The sequence below is a fragment of the Trichoderma aggressivum genome (genome assembly GCF_033847375.1).
Source record: "Trichoderma aggressivum f. europaeum strain CBS 100526 chromosome Unknown scaffold_001, whole genome shotgun sequence".
Taxonomy (NCBI): domain Eukaryota; kingdom Fungi; phylum Ascomycota; class Sordariomycetes; order Hypocreales; family Hypocreaceae; genus Trichoderma; species Trichoderma aggressivum.
In genome coordinates, this window is record NW_026946367.1 from 1,551,519 (window position 1) to 1,568,094 (window position 16,576).

Below are 16,576 nucleotides of genomic sequence, written 5' to 3' on the forward strand. Positions count from 1 at the left end.
CAATACTAGTATTGAATGCTGGTTATGTCTAGTATAGTACATGTTAATGCTATTATTAATGTATACTTGTATGTAGATGCACTCGTTTGCTGCAGTCGCGCGTGCTGCTTCCTTAACCTGGGTGCTACTGTACGCAAGGTAATACGAAGAAATCCACGGACATCAATCGCGTATCACAAGCACCCTGGCACAGACCAAACAATCTTCGGTTTCCCTCCCCCTTGCTTGCTACAGTACGAGTAGACATCGACAAAGACGGATACGGTACAACAGTTGGACAAGCGCTCGCCGTACACGCCCGGCTGAAACAGCACCGCTCGCTACCCCAGCTCGTTTGCATCTTGTGTCTTGCCGCCAGATCTCGATAGTATCGCCAACCGCTTGCCCCCTTTTTTCTGTCTGGCCCAGCTCTTGTGATCGCTCGCTGGCCAGCTGAACTCGCCGCTAAGGCCCATGGCGCCGCAGCCTGATTGGCCCTCCCGCAGCCACAGCGACCGGGCTGGCCACCATCTTCAGGCCCCGGGACGCCTGAATTGCTGGCTTGTTCGTCGCCCCAGCCACCGCCTGTCCACGGAGCGGGTCGGGTCGACTGGGGGGTTGGAGTTGGAGCGAGGTTTGGCGTCGTGCTAGTTGCATCAGCTCTTCTGGAACCAAAACAAAAAAACACAATCCGGGCTTCGACTCCCTCCTTCACCAGCAGCACGCCGAAAGTGAAAATCCCATCGGATCGTGCTACTGGCAGAGCGAGTGCCCAGCCGCCCAGCCAGGTCCCACGATGCCTCATCCCCGCCGCCGGAGCCCGGAGAGCTCCAGGAGGCGGAGGCGCGAGAAGCGACTGTCGCGCGAGGAGAGCCTGTACTCGTCGCCTAGCAGCATCACGCCTCAGCAGATGCCGGGCAGCTACAGCGCCGACAGCCCACAGCAGCAGCAGCAGCCGTATCAGCCTCCGCCTCAATCTCAACCTCAACCTCAACCTCAACCTCAGTTTCACTCCTCCCAATTTCAGCAACAACAACCACACCAGCCTCCGCTGCCGCTGCAGCAACAGGCCTTCCCCTCACCGCCGCAGCAGCAGTATCCCTATCCGCAGCAGTACCAGCACATGTCGCTGCCAATGCCGCAGCACCAGACGCCCACCCAGGATGCGGCCCAGCCTCGGTCCCGGGCCTCGTCGGGCTCGCTGTCCTCGTCGCCATCCTCCTCGTCCTCCTCGTACACGGAAATCTCGCGAGTGTATCCCACCTCCCGCTTTGGAAGCTTCATCAGCACCTTTGTCAAGGCCCCGTCGGAAGTGCGCCGCCGGCATCGCCGCAGGGGCAGCGGCACCAAGAAGCGCCGCGGCGTCTTCTTTGGCGGCGGCAGCAACTCGTCCCACTCGTCGATCAATTCCGACATGGCATACGGCACCGGTTTCGTCAAGAAGGAAAAGGATCGGTCCACGCGCTACAGCAGCTCCGTTGCGGGCTCCGCCGTATCGGGCTCTCGACAGCAGCAACAACAACCGCAGTATCCCCCAGCCGCCGCCTCCAGGCCGTCCCCTAAACTACTTAATGAGGGGAAGCGTAATAAGACGGACGAAGAGATTCTTGCCATTGGGCGTCAGCTGTCGGACCTTGCCCGGAGGTCCAACGAGGAGGACCTACGTGCTGTGGGAAAAACCCGGCCGTCCGGACTAGCATCCACTGCCGCCGCCATCAGTGCACTGCGAAAGAGCAGAAAGGAAGCCAAGAAACGAGGCCTGGCGGGCTCCAAGAAGCACCGCGCATCATCTTCTGATGAATCCGACTGGGAGTCGGCCTCCGACGACGACGGCGATTCTTCCGAGAGCTCCTCAAGCGATGACAGCACGTCTGCTCTGGCCTACGGCGGTGATTCTTCGCGCTCCAACGTCGCACTGTCCGGTTTCGTGGGAGCCGCCGCCGGGGCCGCCACCGGGGCCGCCGCCTCTTCCGTTGCCAGCTCCAGACCTACGTACCATAGCAGGAAGAGTTCAGTTGTGGATCCCCGCCTCTTCGGTCCGGTCAACTCGTTGCGTGGGCTGGTTCACACCCCCTGTGGGTTTGGAGATGAACAACCACCTCCGGCTTCCATCAACTCAAATCGTTACGACAATGACCGACCGGCCACTGGTGAATCGCAGGCCGATTCCACCCACCGCCCGGCACCCATCCCCCTCCAGCAGCCAATCCCCATGGTGCCCGTCTCTAAAAAGGTCTTTGAGGCCGGTCGGCGAGATTCGCGAAATAGCTACCGCCGTCAGCTGTCATCTAACAGTGGGAGCCTTGACCCTACTCTGAGCGGCGGTGTTGCGGCTGCAGCAGCCGCGGCAGCAGCTGCCATGGCGGATCAACGAGGGCCTTGGACCGAAGACCGCATTTATCGCGATAATGTTAAGCTCACCCGTCCGGATCCAGAGGAAGATTATTTCCAGCGGGACCAGGCACCCTTTGAAGAACTGGAGCGGCGGAGGGCCAATCCGGAGGTATACTATAACCGCCGAAACGATAATGACTCCCCTCCACTAGAATCCAACCGCCAAATGCCCGACTATGCCAAAGACTCGTCTGACCTGCCTAGAGATGGCCGGACCTGGATGGAGCTTCATCCAGAAGAGCGCAAGGAGAGCCTGAAATACCAGACTACCTACGATGCTCATATGCGGGATGCGGAGAAGCGTGAAGCCCAGCTACGCGAGGATCAACTCCGTAATACCCAGAGGCAACAGCAGCAACCCCCGCAACCCGCTCGTGCGACAAAGGCAGGTGACCGGAATGTTGAGACGACTGCCCAGCCCGTTGCAAACCCCATTGTTGACCCTTTTCAATACCAGGTTGCCGATGATGCTTTCAACACTCCCCAGTTCAACACGCCCCGCCGGCAACCAACACCCGAAATCGTCACCGTTGATCGTGTTCCCAACTTTACCGGCCCCTCGCCAGCCCCTGCCTCTGCACCTCCTCCATCTCAAATGCCGTTGCGACCGCACAGCAATGCGGACATCAGGCTCAGTCGAAAGGACTCGTATGAGATTGAGAGAGCAGCCGAAGAGAGGAGAAGGGGAGGTGAGAGTGAGTCTCGGGGTAGAGACCCCAGGGGTGGGTACGAATACGAACAGGAGGAAAAGGATGCTCGGTCTATCCTGGATGAGGCCAAGCATTCGACGATCCCGGTCGCTGCCGTTGCCGTCGCCTCCGCCATTGCTGTTGAGGAAGAGCGGTCGCGAGAGCGTAAACGCCGTGAATACTCGGACGATGGTTCTCGAGATCGAAGCAGGCCAGCAAAGGACGCTGTCCAGGAAGATGCCGACAGATATTATCGTGAGTCTGTGATTGCGCGAAAGATTGCCTCCGATGAGATTCGGTCTCGCAGCCACTCCCCTGATGAATCCGTGGTGGACAAATGGGAGAAGCCGTCGGCCGAGGAGTCGTTTGCCATTGTCGCACCTCCCAGCATGGAAGATAGGGAACATGACGACGACGACAGCAACCCTTATGCCCCTCCCAATGCCGATGTCAGGATTGACAATGAAATCTTCCCACACGAAACTGACCGGTTCCGAGCCACCAATGGGGCTGATGCCGCGAGATTCAAGTCCCGGGACGCTTCATGCGAGCGTGAACGTCCCTTGCTGAATATCGTTCGTCCCACTCCCGTGCCCAGCCCTGATTCCACATCTGTAGGGCTGAAGCGACCGGCGGAGGTGCCTGCATCTCGAGAGATTGAAAACGAATCAGACTCAATTGCGTCATCCGACGATGAAGAGTCTGATGCAAAGGGCGAGGCAATACACTCGTCACCAAGCGGCAAGTCGGTCACTTGGGGCGAAAACTCGACAAAGCGATTCGTAGTCGAATCTCCCGAATCTCGTAGCCGTGCAGAATCCCCAAACGAGTTGGCTGAGGCGGAGGAAAAACCCAGGCCCCGTCTCAGCAAGATTAGCCAATGGGGCAAGATCGCCGCCATGATGGCCGCTGGCACCGCCGAACCGACCACTGAGCTTGATCGGCACACGGCGTCGCGGAGCCGCGATCTGCCTGCCGATGACGATGTCAACGGCGCACCACCTGTTCCTGGCCCCAAGCCGGCTAGCCCTGAGCCTGAACAGATGCCTGGGACCTTTTCCGATGATCTCGAGTTCGCAGCTACCGTGGCAGCCGGCCTAGAGAAGAGCGGTTTCGATCCTAATATTGTAATTGACGATCCAGATTTCCGGCGCCGAGGCTCTCGCCTGAGTACAAACGTGACCCCTGTTGTGGACCGTGCCGATGCCGAGCGATCAGCTGAAGAGCCTGTACCAGCTCCAGAAGGCGATCTGGCAAGAGACAGGGAAGTAGTCGCAGACGACGAGGAGCTCTCGTTGGCTGATACAGAGGAGTCGGAGGATGAGAAAACCCAGAAGCAACGGAAGCTCAACGCACTGGAAAAATACCTTCAGATGCGACAGTCTGGTGAAATCAAACCGCCCTCTCAGCCGGTCGAGCCGGTCGAAACGCCGGTGGTAGTGGAACGGCCAGTCACACCTCCTCAGAATAATGAGCGACGAAACATGCTGGAGAAGTTTCTCCAGAGACGACAATCAGGCGAGATTCAGCCTCCACGAGAAGTACTAGAGTCGCGTGGCTTGGAGCCGGTTTCTGAGGCCCAAGACGATAACGAGGATAAAAAAGCCGAGAGAGAGAGGCTGGAGAAGTTCCTCCAGATGAGACAATCCAACCAAACCGAGGAGCCCGAGACAACAGAGGCTGGACCAAGGCACGAACCTGACCCTGAACAGCCTCCGACAAGGACACCACTCCACCCGGAAGCTCTGGCCAAATTGGATGATAGTGCCTCCGATTATGCTCCTACCAACAAGTCAAAGAAGAAAAAGAAGAAGAAGCGACGGTCTTCCCGTCTTGATGACGAACGTTCCGGGCTGTCCATACCGGGCGACGAGGGTACTGAAATCTCAAGGATTTCGGTGCCTGGTGACGAGGCCACCGTCTTTAGTGTCGAAGACTGGGAAGACTGGGACAGTTCGCCAAGATCTACGCGAAGGTCTGTGGTGGCTTCAGAGCTGTCCACCTCTAGCAGGAGGAGCACCCGGCCGAAGCGCCGGAGCGGCACAGAGAAAGACCTTCGTCTAAATGACGGCAACGAGCCGCCGCCGCCATATTCGAGAGATGGTCCCACAGACGATCATGATGATGAAAGAAGGCCGAGAAGCCGGGAGAGCAAATCTTCACAGTATAATGATAATAGCGAGAAACCCGTTTCATCGCGCAAACGCAAAGACTCTTCCGGGAAAAAGTCTGGCTTTCTTTCAGGCATCTTCAAGTCCGGCGGCAAAGAAGTCATTAATGAAAAGGGAGACTCTTTTTTTGAGCAAGCCGGCATCCTTGGCGCGGGTGCCGGCCTAGCGAGCCTTGCTGCATCCGCAGCAACGGCCTTGACTCGCTCAAATGCCGCCGATGTCTCCTCGGACCCGGAGAACATCTCGCGAGATCTCCCTGGCTCGAGCCGGGAGGATGAAGATGTCTACCCCGTGATTGCTCCCCGAGCAATCGCTATTGACCCTTACTATGGTGACCTGCTCCCTCTACCTCCAAGCGAACCGGGTACCCCCCTAGATGCTAGTCTTGACAAGCTGCCGGGCCTGCCCGACAGTCGCCCTGGGACACCGGATGAAGATCGAAGCCGGAGATTCGAAAGAACCCATCGCCGGCAACGGAGCAATCAAGAGAATAGCTTGTCAAGCTCCCGCAACAGGGCACACAGCAACACTGCTGTCCCTCTAGCACTGCTCAGGGGTATCGGGTCTAGCCCTTCCAGCCCAGTACTGGCCTTTAAGCCTCCCCGTACGCCACCGCGACCAACCTCCTGGGATAGCACCAAAGAGTTTATGCCTCTGATGCTTCTCGAGCATGCCAGGCGCGGATCAGCGGATCTCAAAGGCGAAGAGCTACCGCCTCTGCCGCCCAGTGAAGTCTCGAGCGAAGCCGAGGGCGGAGCAATGTCTGACCGGGAGGAGGACAAGTCATCTGCACTACGACTACGTCCTGAAGACTTCCGAAGCCCCATGCCTCCAAACGATGGGTTCAGCTCTACTGATCATCAACTCCGACTCCAGACCGACATTCCGACAATGGGTAGATCTGTATCCGACGAGGGATCCGAAGGTTCCACGCCAAAGGCAGACTTGGTGTATGAGCTGCCGGTTCCGCCTACTAACAACAACACTCTAGGCGATTACGACGAACCTGCTCCCGTTGAGTCGACGCCTTCGTCGGGCCAATCGGCTAGGACAGTGGATGCTCAAGCCATACCGAGCCCTACAACTCCTACACGGCGCTTCCTCTCTCCCAACAAAGATATTCGCCATCATGCCGAAGAATTGACATCAGCAGACGCTTCCGATGACTTCGAGACCGCACGCACCTCGCCTGCTGATATAAATGACGATGATGATCTATTTGAACCGCCGCCCATTGAGCCATCGATGCTTGGCGCGATTCCCGAATTTTCAAGACCCGCAAAATTCTTTGAGGACAAGGTACCGGAACATTCAGAACTGGCGTCTGTGGATAAGGTGATTGAGACTTTGCCTAGCATTGAGAATGTCCCAAAGGACCAGGCCCAGGCCCGCCAGGGGAGCCCCAGCTATCTAGACCCCTTACTAGAATCCGCCGAGGAATCGTCAACAAAGGGTAAGAACATGTCCCTTTTACCTGATGCGGATATCGACCCCGACTTAGCTGCTCAACCTACGGCCGACGAGACATTGGCCGCATTTGTTGGAGTTCCGGAATCGGTTCTTGCCAAGGAGTCTGCTCTGGATACCGACAGGGGATTCTCAGACGAATATACTCCGATCAAGGAACGCAAAGCACAGCCTGTGATGGTTGAAGATGAGTCGGAACCAGAGCCTGAACGTTATGCTTCTGGACCGGAACTTGAGTTGGGCAAAGAGCCAGTGGCGGTTTTTGAGCCTCTTGATGAGGTTGCTGAGGCACCAGACACTGAGACTTTCGACATTGTACCTGTGTCTGAAGAGCTCTCGTATGACGCCATTGCTGAATCAATTCAACACTCGGATTCTGAAGAGGTTGAAGAAATTGTCATTGGTACCATCCCGGCTGCAAAGTCTCGCACAATCACTGAAGCTGCTACCGAAGTAAAAGCTGAGCCTGTCTTGGAGGAGCCTGTGCCTGTCCAAAGAGATGCCGGGCAGGAATACCCGAGGAAGCCTGAGCCATCTCCAGTTATTGAAGACTCCGAGGAGTCGGAAGAAGAGGAGGAAACGGAGGAGGAAGACGACTCTGAAGATTCTGAAGAGTCGGAGGAAGATTCTGAGGAAGAGGAAGAACACGCTGTTGCAGATGTCGGAAAGCACGTTGGGGAAGAGGGCCACGCGGTTCGCGATATGACGGCGTCTGTCGAAACTTTGGGGGCTGTTTCTGTTGTGTCATCGAGCTCTAAGAAGAGCAAGAAGAAGAAAAAGAAGAAGAAGAAGAAGAGAAAGAGGAAGAAGAAGAGCAAGGCGGCAACCGCAGCAGCAGAAGCCCCCCATGACACCCCCATTCAACATGCCAATGAACCCGCAGAGTCTATCATTATGCCAGTCGTGGAACCTGTCACTGAGATGCCCTCCGATGCCACAAAAGAACTTGCTACAGAGCTTGATCGAAATGATTCCGAATCCCTTACACAGCCTCCACCTGTTGATGCAGTAGAAGCAGTGGAAGAAATACCTCTTGATCTTGCCAAGGAATCCTTTACTCAGGAGCCTGTATCCGAGGCCCCGGACCAGTTCACACGAGAGATTGCGGAGGAACCTATAATTGAAAAAGCACAAGAAGTCGCCGCATCTCCCGAGTTCACTCCCCGCGAGGGCTTGGAGCCTGTGTCCGAGCCTACACCTCTGGCTGAGACCGAAGAGCCACAAACTATACCATCAACTGCTGTCGAGAGTACAAACAACGATGCAGGCGGCTTGGAGGATGAGCTTTTGAAGTGGGCGAATACCGATAGTGAACCGATTCCACATTCAGATCATACCAGGGTTGACGAGGCAGATACACTCGCACCAGAGCTGAGCGATGAGCAAGACAGTGAAAAGAGGAGCATTCAGGTCGAGGATGAGACTATTGCTGTCGAAGAAAAGCCCGAAACTCTTGCTCCCCTACAGGAAGAGTTTCCCTTACAGGAAGAGGTCTCTGCTCCCGTTAGCGCCGAATCTGACCTAGTTTCCACTGAGGAGGTTCCTGCCGATTTGCCTGCTGAAGGAGAAGACTATGACTCTGCTGATGAAGATCGAGAGGTAATGGTGACTGATGAGGTGGAGCCTGCGGTGGAGGAGGCGCCTATTGAATCTCCTGCTGTAGCTGAAGAGCATGTCGATGCAGATGTCACTGACTCACTGGCCTCAGATGCTGAGGAATTAGCATCTGTTCCGCGAGAAGAATCGCCTTCTGCTGATCGCGAATGGGCTCCTGAATACGAAGACGCAATGTTGCCCACAATCATGGAAGAAGACGGTATTGAGGGTGAAGACGAGTTTGATCGAGATGCACCCTTCAGCGACCAACTGTCCCCTATCTTGGAAGAGTCGTTGGAGGATTTACTAGAAGATTCGGCTCCTGAAAAGACACCCGATCAAGAATCCATCGAACCAACACTGGAGACTATACCAGAGGAATCAGCCTGGAGCATTGGTCGATCTGAGGACCAACCCGAGCAGCAGATCGCTGAAGAGACCAGATATCTGGAGCCCATTGGAGGGAAATCCGATGCTACAGCCGTAGTAGAAGACGTCTCTCTTGAACCACAAATGGATGAAAGTGTACCGCGATCCATTGGTGAAATAGCCGAGACACCAGACAGCAAACCTCTCGGCTGGGCTCCTCCTCAGCTGCCATCATTTGTCTCTGACATTTCTGAGCCATTGTTCACTCAGGATGATGCTCCTTCTGAGTACCCTACTCAGCAATACCCTGCTAGCTACGAGCCAACACAGATGGACGAGAGTTTTGCAGTCCCCGAGGAGCCTTCTCGAATGCCACCCCCAGTACCTGATGCTGCAGATGAAGGAGACTCCAAAGCTATCGAACCTGAATACTCTGAAGTCCCGGTAGTCCCTGAGGAACCTTCTCGAATGCCACCTCCGGTACCGAATGCTGCGGATGAAGGCGATTCCAAGGCGGACGGGTTTGAATCTCCAGAAGCCGTCGTAATACCAGAGGAGCCTTCTCGACCGCCCCCCTCCATTCCTGGCATTACAAACGAAGCTGAATCTTTGGATGCTGTTGAAGCCCCCGAGGAGCCTTCTCGACCACCACCTCCGGCACCTAGTGCTGCAGATGAAGGCGACTCCAAGGCTGCCGAACTTGAACCCTTGGAAGGCCTTGTAGAGCCTGAAGTTGATGTTCCAGCACTGGAGCATCAGGGTGAACTCGAGGAACTCACAGATACCGCTGATATCGCCCCATCTATTGAAGAGCGCGAACTGGTTGACGAGCAACTGTCTACCGCAGCCCCCGATGCTACTATCCAGGAGCCTGAGCTCAAAGAAACTAATCCACCAGAAGAGGGAGACAACGAAGAAAGACAAGAAACTTCAGTCTCTCTTGACCTTGAGCCGACAAAGCAAAAGCAAGAACCTGAGATGACTCCAGACGGACATGTGGAGCCGTCCTCTCTCGAAGCTCCTCTTGAAGCACCAATTGAGGCCCTGCCAGAGACAAGGGAGATTCTTTCAGCTGATGAGAGCCAGAATATCGAAGAGCAGGAGCCGGTTGCCATCGACTCTGCGCCTCTGATGGAGTCTGAAACATCCCAATTGCCTACTTTACAAGAGGAACACAAGGCACAAGATGGCATGGCAATTGAGCAACCCTCTGGTCAGGATTTGAACCTAGATGTGACTCAGCAAGAAGAGCAGAGCACACTGGATTCAAGGCCCTCCGAGCTACACGATGAATACCATGAGGCCAAGGATGTGGAGCCTGTATCTCTGCAGGAACCGGAGACAATGCCACTCCAGGAGGCCGAACGAGAACTGGATCTAGAACCCAAAGCAGAACAGGAGGCTGCCGATGATGGATTGCAGCTACCAATGAACAACACCGACTTGGAAAATGAGGGTTCTGGAGACAAATCTAGGGAGGTTGACGTCGATACCACGTCTGATACGCATTTAGAAACTGGAACTTCCGAGGATGCTCGACCAATTTACGAAGAGGAGCATAGGCCGGAGATGGAGAATAACGACACTGAGGATCTCGACGCGGAAAAGAGAGAAGAGAAATCGGAACATCCCGAACGATCTGTAGAACTTGATTCGACTGGTACTTTAGACCCCTCAGTGGAAAACAGCTTTCCCCAAGAATCTAATATTACATCTGAACTGGAACAACCCACACTGGAAGCTGAAATAGTTACACCGTCAATTACATCGCCAAACGCAGAGGAGAAATTGGAGTCGGAGCATCCCCTTCAAACCGAAGATTCTGAACAAATGAATCTCGCCCAGGATGGTGCTGTCGCTCCTGTAAATACGGAGCTTCAAGATCCTAGCGGAGAGCTTGAGCCTGCTACAGAGGCCGAGCAACAGACTGAAGAACCCCTGGCACCGCAAGAGGCTCAGCCACCAACTGAAAAGGAGATTAATGAGCCTGGAAATGAACGCCAAGGATCAGCTGTGGCTGAAAGCCTAGACCAATTCGAGGCCCCGGTAGAGAGTATTAAGGAAGACTCGATCGACACCACGTTACCGGGTTCGGATCCGGTTACGGATGCCAATGATGCTTCACGCTTGGACAATGATACGTCTGTGGTTGATGAAGCACGCTCTGATCCTGCAGATGTTGTTGACTCTGGCCTTTCCGAGACGACTCGGGGCATCATCCCGGTCGTCGAAGACAAGGAAGCAGCTGGTGATGTTGACGATTCACAGCCAGAGGTCCCTAGTGCAACGACAGATGCTCCTGCTGAGGAAGAGCCCAAGCTTGAGGAAGCTCAGCCAGAATTGAAACCCGAAGAACTTCCGTTGGAACAGGCCTCTGATGAACACCAGCAAGAACCAAAGTCTGATGAGCCTGAACCAGAGTCAGTAGTTGAAGAGTCTGACAAGGGACTGAATCCTGTCTTTGAAGAGATTCAGCAAGAGCCAACACTTGAAGAAACCCGGCAAGAGCTAACACTTGGAGAACTCCAACAGGAGCCAGTATCAGAGATCCAGGAGCCCAAGCTGGAAGAGCCTCACCATGACTCATCTGACGATGAAAGTGAGCACGAGTCACAGTCCAAGGAGCTTGAGCCGTCTACGACAGACTCTCCACTGCAGGATGTAGACGAGGCAACGGCTAAAAAACTTGCCAAGAAGGAGAGGAAGAAGGCTCGAAGACGTGCTCGTGCAGCAGCAGCTGCTGTCGAGGAAGCTGTCGTAGATCCAGTCGCGTGGAAGGATGAAGCCCAATATCAATCTGCTACTGAAGAGATATACAACTCTCACCCTCTTGATTCAGCCAGTATAGCTGAGCAGGATGATCTTGTACCCGATATCCTAGAAAGAGAGACAGCTGTTGCTCTGAAGCCTACGGAAACAGTTCAGCCTGATACTCAGGCTCCTGAGCTCGACACAATTTCGGAATCTCACGCGTTGGAGCCGACTCATGGCAAATCGATCGAGCCTACTGTCGTTTCAGAAAGCGATGTACCACGGGCTGAGGCAATAAGTCTGCCAATTGAAGAACCGCTGTCTATTGAACCGGTTGATCAGCCTGAACCTGAGGCTGCTTTGCCGACTGAACCCCAGGAGGAGATTTCCAAGGAGCCTACAGAGGAGCGCCAACAAAAATCATTTGTCCCTGATTCCCCCGAGGTTCGACAGTCAAGAACCTGGGAATCGGACAAGTCTCGCAAAAACTCATCCGTGTTCTTGTCCGTCCCTGGAGCAGCAGACTCCTCAGGAAGTGAAGAAGACAGCGACGATGACGCTTCGTATGTCTCCGATATGTCATACCAGCATAGCGAAGTTGGGTATCCCAGATACGGTGGACCAAATGACTCTACGTCAAGACTTACCGGCTTTGAGGTGACTGGTACTCCGCGCGTAGAAGGACATGCCCACAGAGATCGACACAGGAAGAAGAAAAAGAAGAAGGGAGGCAAGAAGCACAAGCGCAAGAAGTCTCGCAGTGGCGGAAGTGAACGCGGAAGTGAACGCGGAAGTGATCCGTCATCCTCGCTGCCGAGTCTTCCACAGACTTCGAATCCCAACCTCGCGGGCAGTGTGCCTAATGCCAATGACAGCCAGCCCTCTATTTCCGATGAACATGTCGACAAGGAACAGAATCCATCTTCCAATGTCGGAGAGGGTGCTGCCGCCGAGCCCCCAGCCACAGGGGCCGGTGGGTCAAGAGACATTGACGAACTTTTGTCTGAATTTGCGGATGATCCTGAGCCAATAGACCCTCCGCAGAGCCAGCGGGCTGGAAGCATCACTATACCGCTAGATACTATCCCTGAAGATGCTAGCGGAGAAGATGTAGGATCTCCACGACTGAAAGAAGCTACAAACCCGCCTGACAACCAGGATTCCGAGCTGTCACGTCCTTCTGGAGAACAGATCGAGGAAGAGCCAGAAAACGCATGGGATATGTTTACGGGCAACTGGGGCAAGTCTTCTGGGAAAAGGTCCGAATCTGACCTTTCGAGAAGTCTAGAGCTAGCCCCGGACGAGAGACCGCCTCAAGACTACCTAGGTGGTAAGCAGGCTCAGATGATTCAAGATGCAGCTCTGGTTGAGGAGCCCTCGGAGATTTCTACACCGCGAAGGAATAGCCAAACAGACAACACGGCAAGTGATGAGCCTGCAGGGTCAGAACTGCAAGTTGAGAAGCGAGCCTCATCCTTTTCTGGATCCCAATCGCCAAAGGGAAAGGATCCGAAAAGCATGAGGCCAGGCTCAGCATCCAGCCAAGGATCTAACCAATGGCTCGGATTCCTGTCTGAACGGTTCGGCCCTAAAAAAAAGAAGACTAGGGACAGAGACAAAGACCCTATAGGGGAAGATGACAAGGAAGACCCCAACGAGGAGTCTTTTTTAGGGAATCCAGCTCTTCGGAAAAGCGGTGACGAGAGGAGCTGGGAGACAAAAATCGAAACAATCGATGATTTCTTGCAAAGGAGTGGCAGCCCTACCACACCAAAGAGGCGCAAGAGACGTCAAGCACAATCCGACACACCTACTACACCAAAGCGGACTGAAAGCATTGTGGAGGCCGGAGATGATGGGGATGTCGTTGAAAGGAGGTTTAAGCGTGGAGAATATTTTGGAGGACAGTTGGTCGACAGCCCAATTCTTGAGGCAATGGAAGTCTTGGGGCCTTTTGAGCTACTGAAACGGAATGCCCAAGTGGAGGATCCGATCGGTGGGCTTCTTCGGGAAGCATCGGAAATATCGGTGCTTCCCCCAATGGACATGATGTCTGAAATATCTGACTACGATTTATCTGATTATAGGTTGTCGCCACGCGGGTTGCCCTCCGTTGAAGAGCTGCCGGAGGCGGAAGCCGAAGCGACAGCCTCGGAAGTTGGCTTTTACAGAGACAGTGGGTTTTCCGGAAGCCCCCCAAGCCGATCAAGGAGACACAGCACAAGCACGATCCCCTTTGAAGACAACGAGGAGAAAGTGCGCGACAGCGGGGTCGATGCAGACTGGCTAGAAGCCGCCATGGCACAGCTCAAGACTCCTGAGCCGATGAACAGGACGCCAGAGCGCCAGCCCCAGAGACGCCTACGACGATCTACACTGGGCGGCCAGAAACTGCGGGAGCCTACGTCGCTACGAGAGGCGGCCAAGGACCCTGAAAAGAAGACCATACCGGGTACCAGGGAACGAGTGTTGACGGGAACAGGAACACGACCGGAGACTCCAACGGGGAGAACCAGTCCCACTAGGAAAGGCTACGGAGCCATCACCGGGATGGGCTTTGGACGGCTTGCAAACGGAAGGGTGTCGCCAATGCCCGCGTCCATGTCTACGGAACAACTCGACGCTCCTCCAGCGCTGAAACGGTCGGTCACATCACCAGTTACATCAGCACCTCTACGAAGCCTGCGACGAGCCGTCAGCGCGCAGATTGGGCCGGGGCTCCAGCGCCCGGAGTCGCCGTCAGTGCCGCTGATGCCAGCGACGGAGCAGCCTCGAAGCGTCTCAGACAGCAAGATCCCGTCAGCCACAAGACGCCAGACGGGAGATGAGGCGCGGGCCGACCCCGGTCGAGGCACGCCCAACAGCGGGCTGGTGCGACAGCGGACCCCTGAAGGGCTGAGATTCTCGCGCCAGGACGGCAGCACAGTGCGGTCCTCGTCGAATCCAACGCCGCCGCTGCTGAGACGGGCGGAGAGGCGCTTCTCGCTGCGCCAGCCAAACAGCAGCACCAGCTCCATCGCGCCGAACCCGATCCCCAGCCCGATGCCCGCCACCGACACCAGCACCAACCCGAGCCCAATCCCAACGCCAACGCCAACGCCAACGCCAACGTCAACCTCAAGACCAGCAGCGTCGAAGCCGTCGTCGGAGGCGCCCGTTGCCAATGAAGGCCGCGCGCGCGCAAAGGACAAGCCCGACGTATACGTGAGTGAAAGGACTCTCTTTGAAGCTCTCGTCACATGATTTGTGCCCGCAAATGACCCGATCCACCGGCGTGCATGAGCACGGTCCGAGCTGTGTTTATTTTTTTTCTCTCTCCCCCCAGCGCCCAGCCCAGCCACCCAAACTGGCAGCGCCCTCACCGCCCAGCCTCGTGATTTTTCCCACCCCCAGCAGCTCCGCCCAACTGCTGCGAAAGGTCTGCACCCTCAGCTTCTGGCTTTTCTGATTGCCTGCTGCCGAAGTGCTTGCATGTCGTGTTTGGTCATTTGCGGGCATTCTTCCGATTGTGTTTTTTTATTTACCGAATTATAGCTGTTAATTTTATTATTCATTCTTCTCATTGCATTTTCTTCTTACTGGCCTCGTCGGCGTCGCTTCGTTCTAACACATTGGGCTTTCTATAGGATGGTTTCGGCGAGGGCCGCATCGGCTCGCCCTTATCACCAACAAGGCCTCACAGTATGCGTCGGCGTCAGAGCATGCAAGTCCTCGAGCTCGAGGCCCGAGTCGAGCAGCTCATAGCCGAGAACCGCCTGCTCTCCGATGCTCGCCATAGCACCGACCAGCACCTGAGCCATCGTGTCGTCACCGCTCTTTCCGACCGGGACACCCAGATCGAGAGTCTCAAGCAGACGCTCAAGTTCCTGCGAGGCGAGGTCTCTCGCCTGACCGAGGTCAATGATGGCCTCAGCAGCGCCAACGCCGAGCTGGCCAACAAGGACAACAGCCGCTACGCGGACCTGCAGGTCCACGCCGACCGGGGCGAGAACCAGGATGCCCTGATGCAGGCTCTGCGCGACAAGGACGCCCAGATTGCAAGCCTGACGGCCAAGCTAGACGCCGCCAAGGAAAAGATCCGTGAGCTGCAGCGTCAGATTCTCGAGTCCAAGGCTGCCGACGTGCAGTTCCTCAACATCAAGGATGAGGACTACTTTGACCACCGCTGCCAGCAGCTCTGCTCCCATGTCCAGCAGTGGGTTCTGCGCTTTTCCAAATTCTCCGACATGCGGGCCTGCCGCCTGACAAGCGAGATCAACGATGAGAAGATCATCGACCGCCTTGACAACGCCGTCCTGGATGGCTCTGACGTCGACAGGTACCTCAACGACAGAGTCAGGCGGCGGGACATTTTCATGTCCATGACCATGAACATGATTTGGGAGTTCGTCTTTACCCGCTACCTCTTTGGAATGGACCGAGAGCAGCGACAGAAGCTCAAGTCGCTGGAAAAGCTGCTGACAGAAGTTGGCCCACCACAAGCCGTACGCCAATGGCGTGCCGTTACCCTCACGTTGCTCTCCAAGCGCGACACATTCAAGAGGCAACGAGACCTGGACACGGAAGCCGTGGTCCAGGCCATTTACCAGACACTATGCAAGGTCCTCCCGCCGCCTTCCAACCTGGAGGCCCAGATCCAAGCCCAGCTACGCAGGGTCATGCACGAGGCCGTCCACCTCTCCATTGAGATGCGCACGCAAAAGGCCGAGTACATGATGCTGCCGCCTCTGCAGCCGGAATACGACGCAGACGGCGAGCTTGTCCAGACTGTCCAATTCAATGCGTCCATGATGAATGAGCGGAGTCCGTCCTCGCTGAAGCTGACCAACGAAGAGCTCGAGGCTCGCGGCGCCATTGTGCGCGTTGTCCTCTTCCCTCTCGTCGTCAAGAAGGGAGATGACGATGGCTCCAACGACGAGGAGATTGTTGTCCATTCCGCCCAGGTGCTCATTGCTCGTAGCAAACTCACGCGCCAACCCACGCCATCTGACGGGGGGAGAGTTTCTACAGGCACTGGCCGTCTGAGCGGCGGTACCAATTCTCCTAGCACTAGAACGTCTGATGTCATCTAAGGAAGACGACGAGACGGGGAGAGAGATGATGATGATGATGCTTATGATGTCCTTTTTTTCTTCTTCTTTTCTTTCTTCCATTCATACG

At 55.5% G+C, this 16,576-nt stretch overlaps 1 protein-coding gene across 1 annotated transcript; it reads left to right on the forward strand.

Annotated features, from left to right (window-relative positions):
- Positions 1-775: 775 nt before the first annotated feature.
- Triagg1_432 (uncharacterized protein) lies at positions 776-16,488 on the forward strand (the record flags this gene model as incomplete). The annotated part of the gene is made up of 2 exons (XM_062899330.1): positions 776-14,620; positions 15,043-16,488. 2 exons carry the CDS (start codon positions 776-778, stop codon positions 16,486-16,488), a joined length of 15,291 nt encoding a protein of 5,096 aa, XP_062760782.1.
- Positions 16,489-16,576: the final 88 nt, after the last annotated feature.